Below are 17,609 nucleotides of genomic sequence, written 5' to 3' on the forward strand. Positions count from 1 at the left end.
ACCTGACCCGATACAGAAGGCCCAACCCGTGTTTTTTGGGCCGGGCTGTCCATGCCCGGGTTTAGTGCACAGTGCACGCTTGAGATGACACTAGACCCCTGGTATGGACAGGCCGGCCCGAAAGCCCAACTTCCGGGCCGAGCTTGAGCTCAGCTTTCCAACCGAAGCCTGGTCCGAAAGCCCGAAAATAAGTCCGAAGAGGGCATGCATTATTATTTTATTAAAAATATAGCTATAATATATTTTAAATATTCCAAAAAATATTATTTTAATCAAGAAGCCACTGCTCATATGACCGGGCCAGGCCAGGCTCACGCCCGGGATTTTGTGGTGGGGCTTTGGCCCGAACCAAGCCCGGCCCGGAGAATGCCCAGGTTTACATGACACCATCCCCATCCACTCGGCGCACACGGTGTCCGCCCTTCTGGAACAGCCCACCGAAGCTCAGAGAAAAGAGCACCGAAAGAAATGGCCACGCGGCCACCCGTCTTCTCCACTCTCACAACGTCCTTCTCCCCCTCCCCACCTCCTCTCCTACGCCGCCTCCAAACCCTAACCCGCGCGCTTGCGTCCTCCGCCCCGCAGCCCATGGCGTCGTCTCCTCCCCTCAAGAAGGCAAGCAAGCAAGCACCCTGTCCTCCCCACCCCCACGGCGTGGCGCGTCGTTTTGTGGTTCTCTAACTGCGGCGGATGCTGCAGGTGCTGGTGCCCATCGCGAACGGGACGGAGCCGATGGAGGCCGTAATCACCATCGACGTTCTGCGCCGCGCGGGGGCGGACGTCGCCGTCGCCTCCGTCGAGCCTGGGGCCGCGCAGGTCGCCGCATCCTGGGGCGTCAAGCTTGCCGCCGACGCGCTCCTTGCCGACCTGGCCGAAGCTGATTTTGACCTTATCTCGCTTCCCGTGAGTCACATACACCGTACCCTTGCCTGTACCTGTTAACGCTGTGTCTCCTTGCTTCGGGAATATTATGAAATGTGGTTATTGTGGCTGGTGGTTTCGGACCAACGTTTTGTTTGCTAAATTGTCCCCTTTCGTTGAACAAAACCTTGTAATTGAAGCGAGCTCTACTGGACCATAATTAGATGCCTTGGTACCATAAAGTAGTGGCGACAAACAGTCAAGGGATGTGCATTTGGTTATGTAATAAATGTATCATATGTTTATCTACATCGCAAATTGTATACATGACCCTTCTCAATCCAGTTTAGGGATGAACTAAAATTTTGAACACGTAACTCTACCATCGTTTCCCAGATTTAGGAGGATGAGTGTGCTCTGTGTCGCTAACTTACTATTTCAAGCTCTTTACCTGTGTTGTTCTGGATTGGTTGCCTTTGGCTATTATACGTGGAGAGAACATCATGGTGTTGTATGACACATGTCAAGTTTGTTGTTAGAAAAAAAAGGACAGACCCAGTGCTAGAAGCTCACACACCAGTTGAGGTCTGTGTGTAGTCTTTGCGCCTCTCTACTAAAAACAGACTAAATAAGAAACATTAGGAATTAGTCTTCTTGTTCAAGAATTGATCCGTCTATTTGGTTGCTATATGTATCATGGTTTTCTTATTACTACAATTTGTTGGAGTGTTGGTATCCATGAACTCCGTTGCTTTATTCTGACCTTTTGGTTTATTTTGATCGTGTTCTGTTCAGGGAGGGATGCCTGGGGCTTCCACCTTTAGAGACTGCAAAATTTTGGAGAATATGGTTAAAAAACATGCAGAGAAGGGCAAGCTTTATACTGCAATATGTGCTGCACCAGCTGTGGCGTTGGGAGCTTGGGGTTTGCTCAATGGATTAAAGGTTATACTTTCACCCATTATTCTGTATTATCAGCTTTCATTTGGGTGAAGCTCATTCGAGTGTCTGTGATAGGCAACTTGTCATCCTTCAGTCATGGACAAACTTCCTTCAGAGATGCAAGCTGTACAATCAAGGGTACAGATTGATGGGAATTGTGTGACTAGCCGTGGGCCAGGAACAACCATGGAGTATTCTGTTGTTTTGGTTGAACAACTGTATGGCAAAGAAAAGGCCGATGAAGTTGCTGGGCCAATGGTAAGAATCGTTTTTCAGCGTTCTCTTAGATGTCCGTTGCAGAGAAGTTATCCTTTTGTTTCCCACATGTTCATGGTCCTCTACTAGGCAGTTTTGCAGTGCCATGTTGCATCTTTATGGTGAAATAATCAGGCCATTGTGTTTCTTGATAGGCCTAGGCACTGGTAGTCCTGCAGTTTTGTACTATGTAGGGAAGAAAATTTGTTCACCATCTTGTTCTGTATCTTATACTCCCTCCGTCCCAAAATAACTGTCTCAACTTTGTACTAACTCTAGTACAAAGTTGTACTAAGCTTGAGACACTTATTTTGGGACGGAGGGAGTACTTCACCCTGCAAAATTGATAAAATAAGATTCATCTCTTGTTATGTCCTCAGAAATCATTCACATTGCACCTTCATAGAATAACTACAAACAATTATTCTGGGCAAAGTAGCTTTAGTCTTCTGTGAAATCATTATTTGTCTAAAGATGTTATCATTTGGCTTTGGCAGATGATGAAATTTATCACTTTAATTTTAGCTGTATATTAAAATTGGGTGAAAAAAGTCCATTTTACTACCCTGAATAAAGTGGGTGGTTCACTTTACCCCATGATCTATTTTTCGGCTTGTTTTACCCCCCAAACAAACCCAAACCGGACAACCCCCCCCCCCCCCTGGCTGGTTTTTCTCCACCCGCTGCTGATGTGGCACTAGTCAACGGCGGTTTTGACCTGGGTGGGGCCCCCTTGTCAGGTTTCTCTCTCTCTCTAGTTAATAGATTATTTAACTCAGTCTAAAAATTGTGGGGCCCCACTGTCATAGAGTAGACTAGTGGTGGGTGGGTTAGTACTAAAGGGGGATTAGGCCCCCAAGTTAAGTTGGGGCCGGGCCCCACTGGTAGAGAGCCAGCCGGCCTCTCTGGCTGTGCATGCCTGCACAGAGAGGGCGCTGGCGGGCTCGACCAGAGCTAGAGGCGGCGTGGGGGGTGCGGCAGCCAGCGGCGGGCGCAGGCCAGCGCGGTTGGGGTGGCCGGGTGCAGCGACAACGGTGAGTAGAGCTGGGACGCAGCAGCAGCGCAGCAGCGGCAGGCGAGCAGCAGCTGCGGCAGCGGGCAGGGCTGCACGGGCGGGCGTGTGCGGCTGCGGAGAGGCAGAAGCGCGGGCGACGGGCGGTCTGGGCAGGAGTGGGCGCGCCCGCTGGGCGGTTAAGGCTGCGGAGGGAGCGGGCAAGCACGCTCGGGAGCGGAGCTCCGGTGGTTCGGCCATGGCGGCCGAAGCACGGGGACGACGGCTAAACAGTGAATTCGAAACTAGAGGCACGGTTGGACGGGCTGAGGGCTTGTACAGGCGGCTGCGGAGGTGCTGAGCACAGAAGTGTGCTCGGACGTGAGCGGCAGCAGCTGTGAGCGCGCCGGCGAAGCGAACGGCGGCGGCGAGCTTCGTCTCCGATGGCAGCGAGCGATGGAGTGACATATTGGAGCGGGGAGAAAAGGGGTTTCGCGCGTGAGCTCACCGTGGAGGCCCGTAGGCCCGGTGAAAGCTTAGGAGCAGTAGGCCGACCGAAATCAAAGAGGATTGCTGGCGGTGGTCCGAGGAAGAAGACGACATGGGCGATGGCGTTGGCGCTCCTTGGCTTCGATCCGGTGACGCAGGCGAAGTAGTGGACGACGACAGAGAAGATGGACGTGTGGTCTAGGCGCCGGGGAGCGCGGTGGGCACGAGGACGAGGTCGGCCATGGCGGCGATGCGGTGACGAAGGCCTCGGGCGTGCGCCCGCGCGCGCGCGAGAGAGAAACCTGACAAGGGGGCCCCACCCAGGTCAAAACCGCCGTTGACTAGTGCCACATCAGCAGCGGGTGGAGAAAACCAGCCGGGGGGGGGGGGTGTTTTGTCCGGTTTGATTTTGTTTGGGGGGTAAAAGAAGCCGAAAAATAGATCAGGGGGTAAAGTGAACCACCCACTTTATTCAGGGTAGTAAAATGGACTTCTTTCAAATTGGGTAAATTCTATTTAGAACCATTGCCATTTTGGGAACACAAATCACTCTTTTGACTTTAAAACTGTAGATTGACATCCTTGCTAAAACTGGTTATCAAGTGGCTTATGCAATTATATATGTTTTTTGTTTGTACTTCTCTGCATTCAGGTTCTGTATTGAACGATTCAACAGATTGGTTTCCTTCTGTTTGCCAAAAAAAAGATTAGTTTCCTTCCGATGGTTGATTTCTGTTAGCGTTTTGCAACATTATCTTGCTTTCCTTTGTCCTACCGAGGTGTAGTTCTCATATTTCTGCAGCTGTTGTTTATACATGTCAACTAAGTGATTTTGTCCTTCTAGGTAATGCGTCCCCAGCATGGCGCAGAGTTTTCAATGAAGGAGCTGAATTCGACCAGTTGGAATGTTGGTGAAAATCCTCAAGTATGTATTGTTCATTACAAAAACCTAATTATTCCACATTCATTTGATTTATTTTCATGGCATAGTGTGCTATAAATGTGATCATTGGTGATACCATTATTGTAGCGTAGAGCCGTAGACTACACAGTAGAACTGGGCAAATAAGTAAAGTTTGTTAAATGCAAGAAAGATGAGGTATTAAAAATGTAACTAGGCAAACCAAGTTCCTTAATTACAAAGGTGGGATTGGGTAGTATGGGTTTTATATGCGCAACCATGGTTCTGGTGCAAATATTGTTCCTTAGCATGGTGGAGAATTCATTGTGTGCTCTTTGTAAAGCTAGATCACTAGGTTTTGATAGATTGAAGATGAGAGCAGGCATATTCAGTATCTCAGCTTTTCTGTTTGAGATGTGTCTCTTTCAGAAATTTGCCTTTCTAGCTTGCTCTGCACATATGGAGGGAGGGATGAAAATTATATCTGCTAGCATAGTACACACGACCCAAACACAAATTAGTGCATGACTAATGTTAAATAATAGGAGCCACTAGAAAGCAACTAAAATGCTATTTAAATCAACAATTTACCTGTTACATGTCTGATTTCTTATATTTTTTTCATTTTACTACATGCCGAGTTCCGACTGTATAGTGCTAGATTAACAGTTCAATATCTTGTTCTCCTGCTGCAGATTCTCGTACCAATTGCTAATGGCACAGAGGAGATGGAGGCAATTATGATAATTGACATTCTTCGAAGGGCGAAAGCAAATGTTGTCGTTGCATCTTTGGAAAGCACTTTGGAGATTGTTGCATCCAGGAACGTGAAGATGGTTGCTGATGTGCAGTTGGATGATGCCCTTAAGCAGCAGTACGATCTCATTTTGTTACCTGTAAGTTCCATACACCACTTTTGACCATTATTAGCATTAACTTTTACTCCCTCTGTTCACAAATTTTAAGATGTTTTGGATATTTCAATGTGGACTACATACGGACTGCAATGAGTGAACAAACACACTAAAACGTGTCTATGTACATCCGATTCAGAAAAAAAGTTAGAGCATCTTATATTTGTGAACGGAGGGAATATATAATATGACCTCACCTTTTTATTTTTGATAGGGTGGTCTTGGTGGTGCCCAAGCATATGCCAAATCAGATAAACTGATCGGTTTGATCAAGAAGCAAGCCGAGGCAAACAAACTGTATGGAGCAATATGTGCCTCCCCAGCAATTGCCCTTGAGCCACATGGCCTGCTGAAGGTATAGCGTGCGATAAGCATTAAATCCAAGCAAAACAGACATACTGAAACGGTTCTATAACTCACAACCTCATTTACACCAGGGGAAGAAGGCTACATCCTATCCTGCTATGTGGAGCAAACTCGTGGACCAAAGCGAATGCAAGAACAGGGTCGTCGTGGACGGCAACCTGATCACTAGCCAAGGTCCAGGCACTTCCATGGAATTCTCGCTTGCCATCGTGGAGAAGCTTTTTGGTAGGGAAAGGGCCTTCGAGCTGGCCAAAGCAATGGTTTTTGTGTGAGTTCTGCTGCTACGATGAAGTTCCTGGTCAGACTAGAGTGGCGCTGTGAATATACGAGGGGATGCTGTGTTAGCTGGTGGCCTTTGTTTCTTACTAGTACAATAACGCAACAGCTCGTAATGGATGGAAATGCAATAAAAAGTTAAGATGAATACGATGCAGTTAAGAATGTGGAATGACACTACTTTTTTTTGCCGTGGTACAAAGATACGTTGTTTGTTAGCACATCAACTAAAAATTTTGGAGGTTCGGTCTGCCAAACAGTAGTTCGCGAGTCCTTTGCTCTACCAGCTAGCATATTCGCCTGTCTTATTGGCTTCACCGGAACAAGAGCCCAGAACAATGATACTCCCTCCTAATATAAGATCGCTCTTATATTATGGGATGGAGGGAGTAGAAGCCAACAGAATTACATTCCTCATAGATAGCCACTGCCGGCCCTAGTTGAGTTGCCATAATTCTGCATCACATCAACAACCTCCATTGCAATCTGCTTCAACCAGAAGGTTGTTACATCCAGTATCATTCGCCAGAATTAGACCGTCCCTGAGTCCATGAGCTTCTACCGTCGCAGCATCTTCAACGAAGGGAATGCCGCCAGGAAGAAGCCTTTGTCATCACACAGGATAGCCCCAGATCCCCCAGAGCCCCTGCCATCATCAAACGCGACATAACATTCAATTTAACAAAGCCCTTAGGTTTTGTCGTAACATCCTGCTGCTCCCTTTCTTCTTCTCCCTTGGAAAGTTCTTGTCGTTTGACTTGTCCATGGGTAAGCACACTTGTTGTATCTTGTTGGAATTCCACGACTCAGAAGCTGTGTCGATGAGTTCATTCATTAAATGTGGTGGGTCCTTGGACAAGCAAACCACTGGCCTCATATTTGCATTCCTCGGCAACCAATTGTCACTTCAAATTGAGGTTGTGGCTCCATTCCCAATTCTTCTAATAAAAGCATCTACAGGCGGACTTCACAAATCCGGCCCCTCAAACGCCCGCGGACGCGTTTAGGCGCGTCCACGGGCACTGAGCACTCCTCAAAAAATTTAATCCACACCCGAACACCTCAATTACCATATCTCAAATCCATACAAACTCATGCAACTACGTCAACGCACACACATCGTCCGGCTACTTCATCACACTACACTAACATGCCATTGGACTACCAAAATTTGGCATGTTTGGCTATGATGGAGTTTATCCACGGCTGCCCTTGCCCTTCCCGGCGCCCTTGCCGTCCTTCTCGTGGAAGTACCGGTCGAAGATACAGTACGGATCGAGCCGGATGTGCTCGTCGCCGGAGATGCCCTCGCCGTCGCTGTCCTCCTTCGGTGGCAGACCGGCCATGGCACTGACCGCCCGATTCTATTCACGGGCGAGGGCGCGCGTGTTCCTCTACTGCCGTTTCTTCACAATGCGGGCGCGGATGGCTTCCTCCTCTGCGGCCGCTGTAACGCCCTTGATGCAGCTATATCTCCCATGTGTCGAAGCACGACTTAGAGGCATAACCGCATTGAAAGCAATGTCGCAAGTGAGGTAATATTCACAACAACCCATGTAATACATAAAGGGGAACGAGATACATAGTTGGCTTACACTCGCCACGTCACACAAATATATAAATAAGTCATTACATTCATCCAAATACACTCAAGGTCCGACTACAAAACCAAAATAAAGATCAACCCCAAATGGGACAAAGTCCCCGATCGCCCCAACTGGGCACCACTACTGATCATCTGGGAAAGACACGTAGTAACGACGAGAGTCTTCATCGAACTCCCACTTGAGCTCGGTCATATCATCTGGAGCGGTATCATCGGTCCCTGCATCTGGTTTTGGAAGTAATCTGTGAGTCACGGGGACTCAGCAATCTCACACCCTCGTGATCAAGACTATTTAAGCTTATAGGTAAGGTAAAGGTATGATGTGGAGCTGCAACAAGCGACTAGCATATATGGTGGCTAACATACGCAAAAGAGAGCGAGAAGAGAAGGCAAAGGCACGGTCGAACAACTATGATCAAGAAGTGATCCTAGAACAACCTACGTCAAACATAACTCCAACACCGTGTTCACTTCCTGGACTCCGCCGAGAAGAGACCATCACGGTTACACACGCGGTTGGTGCATTTTAATTAAGTTAAGTCTCAGGTTATCTACAATCAGACATTAACAAATTCTCATCTGCCCATCACCGCGGGCACGGCTTTCGAAAGTTCAAATCCCTGTAGGGGAGTCCCAACTTAGCCCATCACAAGCTCTCACGGTCGACGAAGGATATTCCTTCTCCCAAGACAATCCGATCAGACTCGGCATCCTGGTTACAAGACACCCTCGACAATGGTAAAACAAGTCTAGCAACACCGCCCAAATGTGCCGACAAATCCCGATAGGAGCTGCACATATCTCGTTCTCAGGGCACACTCAGATGAGACATCCTACGAGTAAAACCAACCCTCAAGTTGCCCCGAGGTGGCCCCGCAGTCTACTCGGTCGGACCAACACTCAGAGGAGCACTGACCCAGGGGGGGTTTAATAAAGATGACCCTTGGGCTCCGGAAACCCAAGGGAAAAAAAGGCTAGGTGGCAAATGGTAAAACCAAGGTTGGGCATTGCTGGAGGAGTTTTATTCAAGGCGAACTGTCAAGGGGTTCCCATTATAACCCAACCGTGTAAGGAACGCAAAATCCGGGAACATAACACCGATATGACGGAAACTAGGGCAGCAAAACTGGAACAAAACACCAGGCATAAGACCGAGCCTTCCACCCTTTACCAAGTATATAGGTGCATTAAGATAAACAAGATAATATGGTGATATCCCAACAATAAACAAGTTCCAACAAGGAACGATCTCCAATCTTCACCTGCAACTAGCAACGCTATAAGAGGGGCTGAGCAAAGCGGTAACATAGCCAAACAACGGTTTGGTAGGACATGGTGGGTTAGAGGTTTGACATGGCAATATGGGAGGTATGATAAGCAAGTGGTAGGTATCGTAGCATAGGCATAGCAAAAGAGCGAGCATCTAGCAAGCAAAGATAGAAGTGATTTCGAGGGTATGGTCATCTTGCCTGCAAAGTTCTCCGAGTTGCCTTGATCCTCGTAAGCATACTCAACGGGCTCCTCGATCATGTACTCGTCTCCAGGCTCTACCCAAACAAGAACAACAAGCAAAAGGGAACACAATCAACCACGTGCAATGCTCAAGCAACATGATGCAAACATGATATGATATGCGGGATGCGATAAGTGATGCATATGCATGATTTGTAAAGGAATGATTGAACCTGGTCTCAACTTGGAAAACCAAGAGTGCCACTGAAAAGGGGAGTTGATTTCGGTTGAAATCGATATAAAGATCACCGGAATCGGATGCACGGTTTGGAAATGGCAAGCAAAACAAATATGGCACTGGTCTGCGATAATCAACACGAGACCAACTAAATGCATCAAGAACAACATTCTACAGCACTCCAACATGGCAACAAAATACAAGGCAGGGATCCACTCATGATGCTTGACAAAAGATGAACACTGAGCTACGGCTAATTCACTTATTAACAGGTTCAAACAAGTATGGCAAAAGTGCAAATGATAACAGGTTTCAGACTTAGCGAAATTAACAGTAAGTCAGGAATTTATTATCAGGAAGCAATGTTTAGAGCACGAAAACTACATGCTACAGGAACATATCATGGCATAGCAAGGCATGGCATGAAGCTAATCTAAGCATATAACAAAAGTCCCTTAGTGACCATGAGCCAAAAGGGATCAGAAAATACAATTGCAAGCATGAGAACATATCAAAAATATAAACAGATTCAGACTTGGTGAAAAACTGAAGCATGGCAAAACAGTTAACGAGTAGGCATGTTTACGAGCTCGATGCACTCATTACGAGGCATTGCATGATAATCTAAGCATGCACCCAGCAAATAGACATGACAGAGAAGCTAGACATGGCAAGAACAACAACATAGCATGCACGGATCAACAACAACAAGCTCGGCAAAATCGCTAAACATGTTAACAATCTACCAGGAACATTTTATAGTAAAAGTAGAGCTCGATTGACTCAAGCTAGGGTGATCCATAATTGCAAACAAAGACATGGATGGATAGAGCACAACATTATCTAGAAAACATCCTTACTGATCATGCTCAAAAGAGGCACGGATCACTAGAAAACAACATGAACATATGGCATAAAAATAATGACAGGGCAAGGACTTAGTGAAATTCCAAGTCCCTGAAATCAGCATCATTGAGTAAGCTACTTTGCATGCTTGTGCTAGTCACCACAAAGATCACAAAAATACACGTCATACACCCTTATAAAGATGGCATGACATTCTACAAAACACATGTAGAGCTCAGGATCATAACATGCATATATTAATCATGGCAAAAATGACAAAAGTGCATTTGCTGAAACAGATCTGAAACTTTCCTTACATAGCCCTCTTCCAACAGCATTTTCGGCATCAAGATGAGCTTAAATAAAAATTATGCAATGTGATGAAATGATGTACTCGTCGAGATGAACATTTTGATATGCTACACGCACAAATCGGAGCTACGATGAGGAAGTTATGACATGTCAAAGATTGCAAAAATGCTAGGGTTTAGGGACGAAAAACTCAACCCAACGAGTCCAGATCTGGATTTCACGCGGGTACTGTAGCAGTTCGCCGGAGTTACTCGTTGTCGCCGGACTTGCCGAAGTGGAGCGAGGAGGAGGGGTCGCCGGGGCCGGCCGGACGGCGAGGGGCGCCGCGGTGGTGGTCTTGGCGACGAAGGACGCGTCGGACGGTGAGGATGGACGCGGCGGCCGGTCGGGGCGGCGCAACGGAGTTGAAGCTTGCCGGCGAGAGGCGCGGCGAGGGCGGCGGCCGTCGCGGGCGGCGAGGCTTGGGCGCGAGGAGGGAGACGAGGGCTCGGGCGGCGGAAGGAGATGGGCCGGGTGTTGGAAATATGCCCTAGAGGCAATAATAAATTGGTTATTATTATATTTCCTTGTTCATGATAATCGTTTATTATCCATGCTAGAATTGTATTGATGGGAAACTCAGATACATGTGTGGATACATAGACAACACCATGTCCCTAGTAAGCCTCTAGTTGGCTAGCTCGTTGATCAATAGATGGTTACGGTTTCCTGACCATGGACATTGGATGTCGTTGATAACGGGATCACATCATTAGGAGAATGATGTGATGGACAAGACCCAATCCTAAGCCTAGCACAAATATCGTGTAGTTCGTATGCTAAAGCTTTTCTAATGTCAAGTATCATTTCCTTAGACCATGAGATTGTGCAACTCTCGAATACCATAGGAGTGCTTTGGGTGTGCCAAATGTCACAACGTAACTGGGTGGCTATAAAGGTACATTACAGGTATCTCCAAAAGTGTCTGTTGGGTTGGCACGAATTGAGACTGGGATTTGTCACTCCGTGTAAACGGAGAGGTATCTCTGGGCCCACTCAGTAGGACATCATCATAATGTGCACAATGTGATCAAGGAGTTGATCACGGGATGATGTGTTACGGAACGAGTAAAGAGACTTGCCGGCAACGAGATTGAACAAGGTATCGGGATAACAACGATCGAATCTCGGGCAAGTATCGTACCGCTAGACAAATGGAATTGTATACGGGATTGATTGAATCCTTGACATCGTGGTTCATCCGATGAGATCATCATGGAACATGTGGGAGCCAACATGGGTATCCAGATCCCGCTGTTGGTTATTGGCCGGAGAGTTGTCTCGGTCATGTCTGCATGGTTCCCGAACCCGTAGGGTCTACACACTTAAGGTTCGATGACGCTAGGGTTATAGGGAATAGATATACGTGGTTACCAAATGTTGTTCGGAGTCCCGGATGAGATCCCGGATGTCACGAGGAGTTCCGGAATGGTCCGGAGGTAAAGATTTATATATGGGAAGTCCTGTTTTGGTCGTCGGAAAAGTTTCGGGTTTTATCGGTAATGTACCGGGACCATCGGAAGGGCCCCGGTGGTCCACCAAGTGGGGTCACCAGCCCCGGAGGGCTGCATGGGCCAAGTGTGGGAGGGGACCAGCCCCAGGTGGGCTGGTGCGCCCCCCCACAAGGACCCAAGGCGCCTAGGGTTTGGGGAGGGGGCGCCTCCACCTAGCTTGGGGGGCAAGTTTCCCCTCTCCCCCCTTGGCCGCCACCCTAGATGGGTTTGGGGCTGCCGCACCCCTTGGGGTGGAAACCCTAAAGGGGGCGCACCCCCTCCCTCTCCCCTATATATACTTGAGGACTTTGGGGCTGCCAACACATGAGTTTTGACCTCTCCATGGCGCAGCCCTGCCTCCCTCCTCCTCCTCTCCCGTGGTGCTTGGCGAAGCCCTGCAGGATTGCCACGCTCCACCACCACCACCACGCCGTCGTGCTGCTGCTGGATGGAGTCTTCCCAACCTCTCCTTCTCCCCTTGCTGGATCAAGGCGTAGGAGACGTCACCGGGCTGCACGTGTGTTGAACGCGGAGGTGCCGTCCGTTGGGCACTAGGATCTCCGGTGATTTGAATCACGACGAGTACGACTCCATCAACCCCGTTCACTTGAACGCTTCCGCTTAGCGATCTACAAGGGTATGTAGATGCACTCTCCTTCCCTCGTTGCTAGATTACTCCATAGATTGATCTTGGTGATGCGTAGAAAATTTTGAATTTCTGCTACGTTCCCCAACAGTGGCATCATGAGCTAGGTCTATGCGTAGTTTCTATGCACGAGTAGAACACAAGTTGTTGTGGGCATCGATTTTGTCAATTTTCTTGCCGTTACTAGTCTTATCTTGATTCGGCGGCATCGTGGGATTAAGCGGCACGGACCGACCTTACACGTACTCTTACGTGAGGCTGGTTCCACCGACTGACATGCACTAGTTGCATAAGGTGGCTAGCGGGTGTCTGTCTCTCCCACTTTAGTCGGATCGGATTCGATGAAAATGGTCCTTATGTAGGGTAAATAGAAATTGGCATATCACGTTGTGGTTTTCGCGTAGGTAAGAAACGTTCTTGCTAGAAACCTATAGCAGCCATGTAAAAACTTGCAACAACAATTAGAGGACGTCTAACTTGTTTTTGCAGCATATGCCTTGTGATGTGATATGGCCAAAAGGATGTGATGAATGATATATGTGATGTATGAGATTGATCATGTTCTTGTAATAGGAATCACGACTTGCATGTCGATGAGTATGACAACCAGCAGGAGCCATAGGAGTTGTCTTAATTTATTTATGACCTGCGTGTCAACATAAACGTCATGTAATTACTTACTTTATTGCTAAAGCGTTAGCCATAGTAGTAGAAGTAATAGATGACGAGACAACTTCAAGAAGACACGATGATGGAGATCATGATGATGGAGATCATGGTGTCATGCCGATGACAACGATGATCATGGAGCCCCAAAGATGGAGATCAAAAGGAGCAAAATGATATTGGCCATATCATGTCACTATTTGATTGCATGTGATGTTTATCATGTTTTACATCTTATTTGCTTAGAACGACGATAGCTTAAATAAGATGATCCCTCACTAAAATTTCAAGAAAGGTGTCCCCCCTAACTGTGCACCGTTGCGAAGGTTCGTTGTTTCGAAGCACCACGTGATGATCGGGTGTGATAGATTCTAACGTTCGAATACAACGGGTGTAAGCCAGGTTTACACAACAAAAACACTTAGTTGACTTGACGAGCCTAGCATGTACATACATGGCCTCGGAGCACGGAAGACCGAAAGGTCGAGCATGAGTCGTATAGAAGATACGATCAACATGAAGATGTTAACCGATATTGACTAGTCCATCTCACATGATGATCGGACACGGCCTAGTTGACTCGGATCATGTTTCACTTAGATGACTAGAGGGATGTCTATCTGAGTGGGAGTTCATTAAATGAACTCAATTATCATGAACATAGTCTAAATTGTCTTTGCAAATATGTTGTAGATAAATAGCTCACGTTGTAGCTCCATGTTTCAATATGTTCCTAGAGAAAGACCAAGTTGAAAGATATTGTAAGCACTGATGCGGACTAGGTCCGTAGTCTGAGGAGTGTCCTCACTGCTACACAGAAGGCTTACGTCTTTGATGCACCGCTCGATGTGCAAACCCCTACAACCTCGTCTGTGGATGTTGTGAACACCTGACAGACACATCCTGATGACTACTTGATAGTTTAGTGCACCATACTTTACGGCTTAGAATCGGGATTCCAATGACATTTTGAACGCCATAGAACATATGAGATGTTCCAAGAGCTGAAATTGGGATTTCAGGCTCATGCCCGTGTTGAGAAGGTGTGAGACCTCTGACAAGTTCTTTTGCCAACAAGATGGAGGAGAATAGCTCAGCTAGTGAGCATGTGCTCAGAATGTCTGGGTGCTACAATCACTTAAATCAAGTGGGAGTTAAACTTCCAGATAAGATAGTGATTGATAGAGTTCTCTAGCCACTATCACTAAGCTACTAGATCTTCGTGATGAACTATGACATGCAAGGGATGGAGTTGATCCCGGAGCTGTTCGCGGTGCTTAAGACCGCAAAAGGTAGAAATCAAGAAGGAGCATCAAGTGTTGATGGTTTAATATGGATGGCAAATCAGTTGCCGCTCCAGTGAAGGAACCCAAGGTTGAACCCAAACCCGAGACTAAGTGCTTCTATTGTAAGGGGAACGGTCATTGGTAGTGGAATTACCCCAAATGCATGGTAGATAAGAAGCCTGGCAACTTCAACAAAGTATATACGTGTTATTAATGTGTACCTCGCTAGTACTCCTGGTAGCACCGGGGTATTGGATACCAGTTCAGTTGCTATTACTGGTGACTTGAAGCAAAAGCTACGGACTAAACGGAGACTGGCTAAGGGCGAGGTGACGATGTGTGTTGGAAGTGGTTCTAAAGTTGATGAGATCACCATCGCACGCTCCATCTGCCTTCGGGATTAGTATTGAACCTAGATAAATGTTATCAGGTGTCTACGTTGAGCATGAATATGATTAGATCATGTTCATTGCAATACGGTCATTCATTTAAGTTAGAGAATAATGGTTATTCTGTTTACATGAATGATACCTTTCATGGTCATGCACCCTATGTGAATGGTCCATTGAATCTCGGTCGTGGTAATACACATGTTCACGCCAAAAGATGTAGAGTTAATAATGATAGTACCACTTTCTCGTGGCACTGCCGCTTAGGTCATATTGGCGTAAGATGCATGAAGAAACTCCATGTCAATGGATGTTTGGAGTCACTTGATTTTGAATCACTTGACACATGCGAGCCATGCCTCATGGGCAGGATGACTAAGACCCCTTTTCAGGTACAATGAAACGGGCAAGTAACTTGTTGGAAATCATGCATGCTGATGCGTGTGATCCAATGAGAATTGAAGCGTGCGGTGGATATCGCTATTTTCTCATCTTCACTAACGATTTGGGTAGATATAGGTATATCTACTTAATGAAGCACAAGTCTGAAACGTTTGAAGAGTTCAAGTGATTTCAGAGTGAAGTTAAGAATCATCATAACAATAAGATCATGTTCCTACGATCTGATCAAAAGGGGATTTTCTGAGTTATGAGTTTGGCAATCACTTAAGACATTGTGGAATTGTTTCACAGTTGAAGCCACCTGGAACACCACAAGGTAATGGTGTATCCGGACGTCGTAATCGAACACTATGAAATACGGTGCGATCTATGATGTCTCTTACCAATCTACCGTTTTCATTTTGAGGTTATGTGTTAGAGACAGCTGCATTCACTTTAGATAAGACACCATCTAAGTCCGTTGAGACGACGTCGTATGAACATTGGTTTGGCAAGAAACCAAAGTTGTCGTTTCTTAATGTTTGGGGCTGCGATGCTTAAGGCTTCATCCGGAGAAGCTCGAACCCAAAGCGGACAAACACATCTTCATAGGGTACCCAAAGGTGACAGTAGGGTATACCTTCTATCTCAGATCCGAGGGAAAATTGTTTATCACTAAGAACGGGTCCTTTCTCGAGAAGGAGTTTCTCTCGAAAGAATTGAGTGGGAGGAAGATAGAACTTGATGAGGTTGTCGAACCTTTACTTCAACCAGAGAGTGATGCAACACAGAAAGATGTTTTCTGTGGCGCCTACGTCTGTTGAAGAGGAAGTTAATGATAGTGATCATGAAGCTTCGGATCAAGTTGCTATCGAACCTCATAGGTCGACAAGGATATGTACTACTCCTGAGTGGTACGGTAATCCTGTCTTAGATATCATGTTGTTAGACAACAATGAACCTACGAGCTATGGAGAAGCGATGGTGGGCCCGTATTCCGACAAATGGTTAGAAGCCATGAGATCCGAAATAGGATCCATATATCAGAACAAAGTATGGACTTTGGTGGACTTGCCTGATGATCGGCAAGCCATTGAGATAAATGGATCTTTAAGAAGAAGATGGACGTGGGCGGTAATGTTGCCATCTATGAAGCTCGACTTGTGAGAAAGAGTCTTTTCACAAGTTCAAGGAGTTGACTACGATGAGAATTTGTCACCCGTAGCGATGCTTAAGTCTGTCGAAATCATGATAGCATTAGCTGTATTTTTCGATTACGAAATCTTACAGATGGATGTCAAAACAAGTTTTCTTACCAGTTTTCGTAAGAAAAGTTGTATGTGATACAATAAAAGGTTTTGTCGATCCTAAGGATGCTAAAAGGTATGCTGGCTCCAGTAATCCTTCTATGGACTAGAGCAAGCATCTCGGAATCAGAATATATGTTTTGATGGAGTGATCAAAGCTTTTAGGTTTATACAATGTTTGCTAGAAACTTGTATTTACAAGAAAGTGAGTGGGAGCACTACAATATTTCTGATAAGTATATGTGGATGACATATTGTTGATCTGAAATAATGTAGAATTTCTAGAAAGCAAAAACGGTTGTTTGAAGAGTGATTTTCAAAGGAAGACCTGGATAAAGATGCTTACATATTGGGCATCAAGATCTATAGAAATAGATCAAGACGCCTGATGATACTTTCAAAGAACGCACACCTTGACATGTTTTTTTGAAAGAGTTCAAAATAGATCAGTCAAAGAAGGGGTTCTCACCTGAGTTGTAAGGTGCGAAGTTGAGTAAGACTCAAAGCTTGACCACGGCATAAGAAAGAGAAAGGATGAAGGTCGTCCCCTATGTTTTTGTCATAGGCTCTATACGGTATGCCATGCTGAAGTACTACACCTGATGTGTGCCTTGCCACATGTCTGGCAGGAGGGTACAAAGGTGATCTAGGAGTAGATCACCAGATAGCGGTCAAAATTATCCTTAAAGGAATAAGGAAATGTTTCTCAGTTATGGAGGTGATAAAGAGTTCGACGTGAAGAGTTACGTCGATGCAAGCTTAACACCTATCCGGATAGCTCTGAGTAGAGATACCGGATACGTATAATGGAGCAACAATTTGGAATAGCTCCAAGTGGAACGTGGCAGCAGCATCTATGATATAAAGTTTTGCGAAATACATAGGGATCTGAATATGGCAAGACCCGTTGACTACAACCTCTCTCACAAGCATAACATGATCAAACCCAGAAC

General features: G+C 46.3%; 1 protein-coding gene across 1 annotated transcript; it reads left to right on the forward strand.

Annotated features, from left to right (window-relative positions):
• Positions 1 to 414: 414 nt before the first annotated feature.
• On the forward strand, positions 415 to 6,143 carry LOC123147917 (protein DJ-1 homolog A). Its single transcript, XM_044567243.1, has 8 exons — positions 415 to 615; positions 700 to 903; positions 1,657 to 1,806; positions 1,879 to 2,061; positions 4,383 to 4,463; positions 5,135 to 5,335; positions 5,568 to 5,708; positions 5,791 to 6,143. The coding sequence occupies exons 1-8, from the start codon at positions 469 to 471 to the stop codon at positions 5,989 to 5,991; spliced, it is 1,308 nt and encodes a 435-aa protein (XP_044423178.1). The 5' UTR covers positions 415 to 468; the 3' UTR covers positions 5,992 to 6,143.
• Positions 6,144 to 17,609: the final 11,466 nt, after the last annotated feature.

This window comes from Triticum aestivum, chromosome 7A, assembly GCF_018294505.1.
Source record: "Triticum aestivum cultivar Chinese Spring chromosome 7A, IWGSC CS RefSeq v2.1, whole genome shotgun sequence".
Lineage (NCBI taxonomy): Eukaryota > Viridiplantae > Streptophyta > Magnoliopsida > Poales > Poaceae > Triticum > Triticum aestivum.

Bases quoted from the DNA above. Each gene is read 5' to 3' on its own strand.
- LOC123147917 (XM_044567243.1), top strand. From the start codon at position 469: ATGGCCACGCGGCCACCCGTCTTCTCCACTCTCACAACGTCCTTCTCC. The intron at 5,336-5,567 runs GTAAGTTCCATA...TATTTTTGATAG, and splicing joins ACGATCTCATTTTGTTACCT to GGTGGTCTTGGTGGTGCCCA. The intron at 5,709-5,790 runs GTATAGCGTGCG...CATTTACACCAG, and splicing joins AGCCACATGGCCTGCTGAAG to GGGAAGAAGGCTACATCCTA.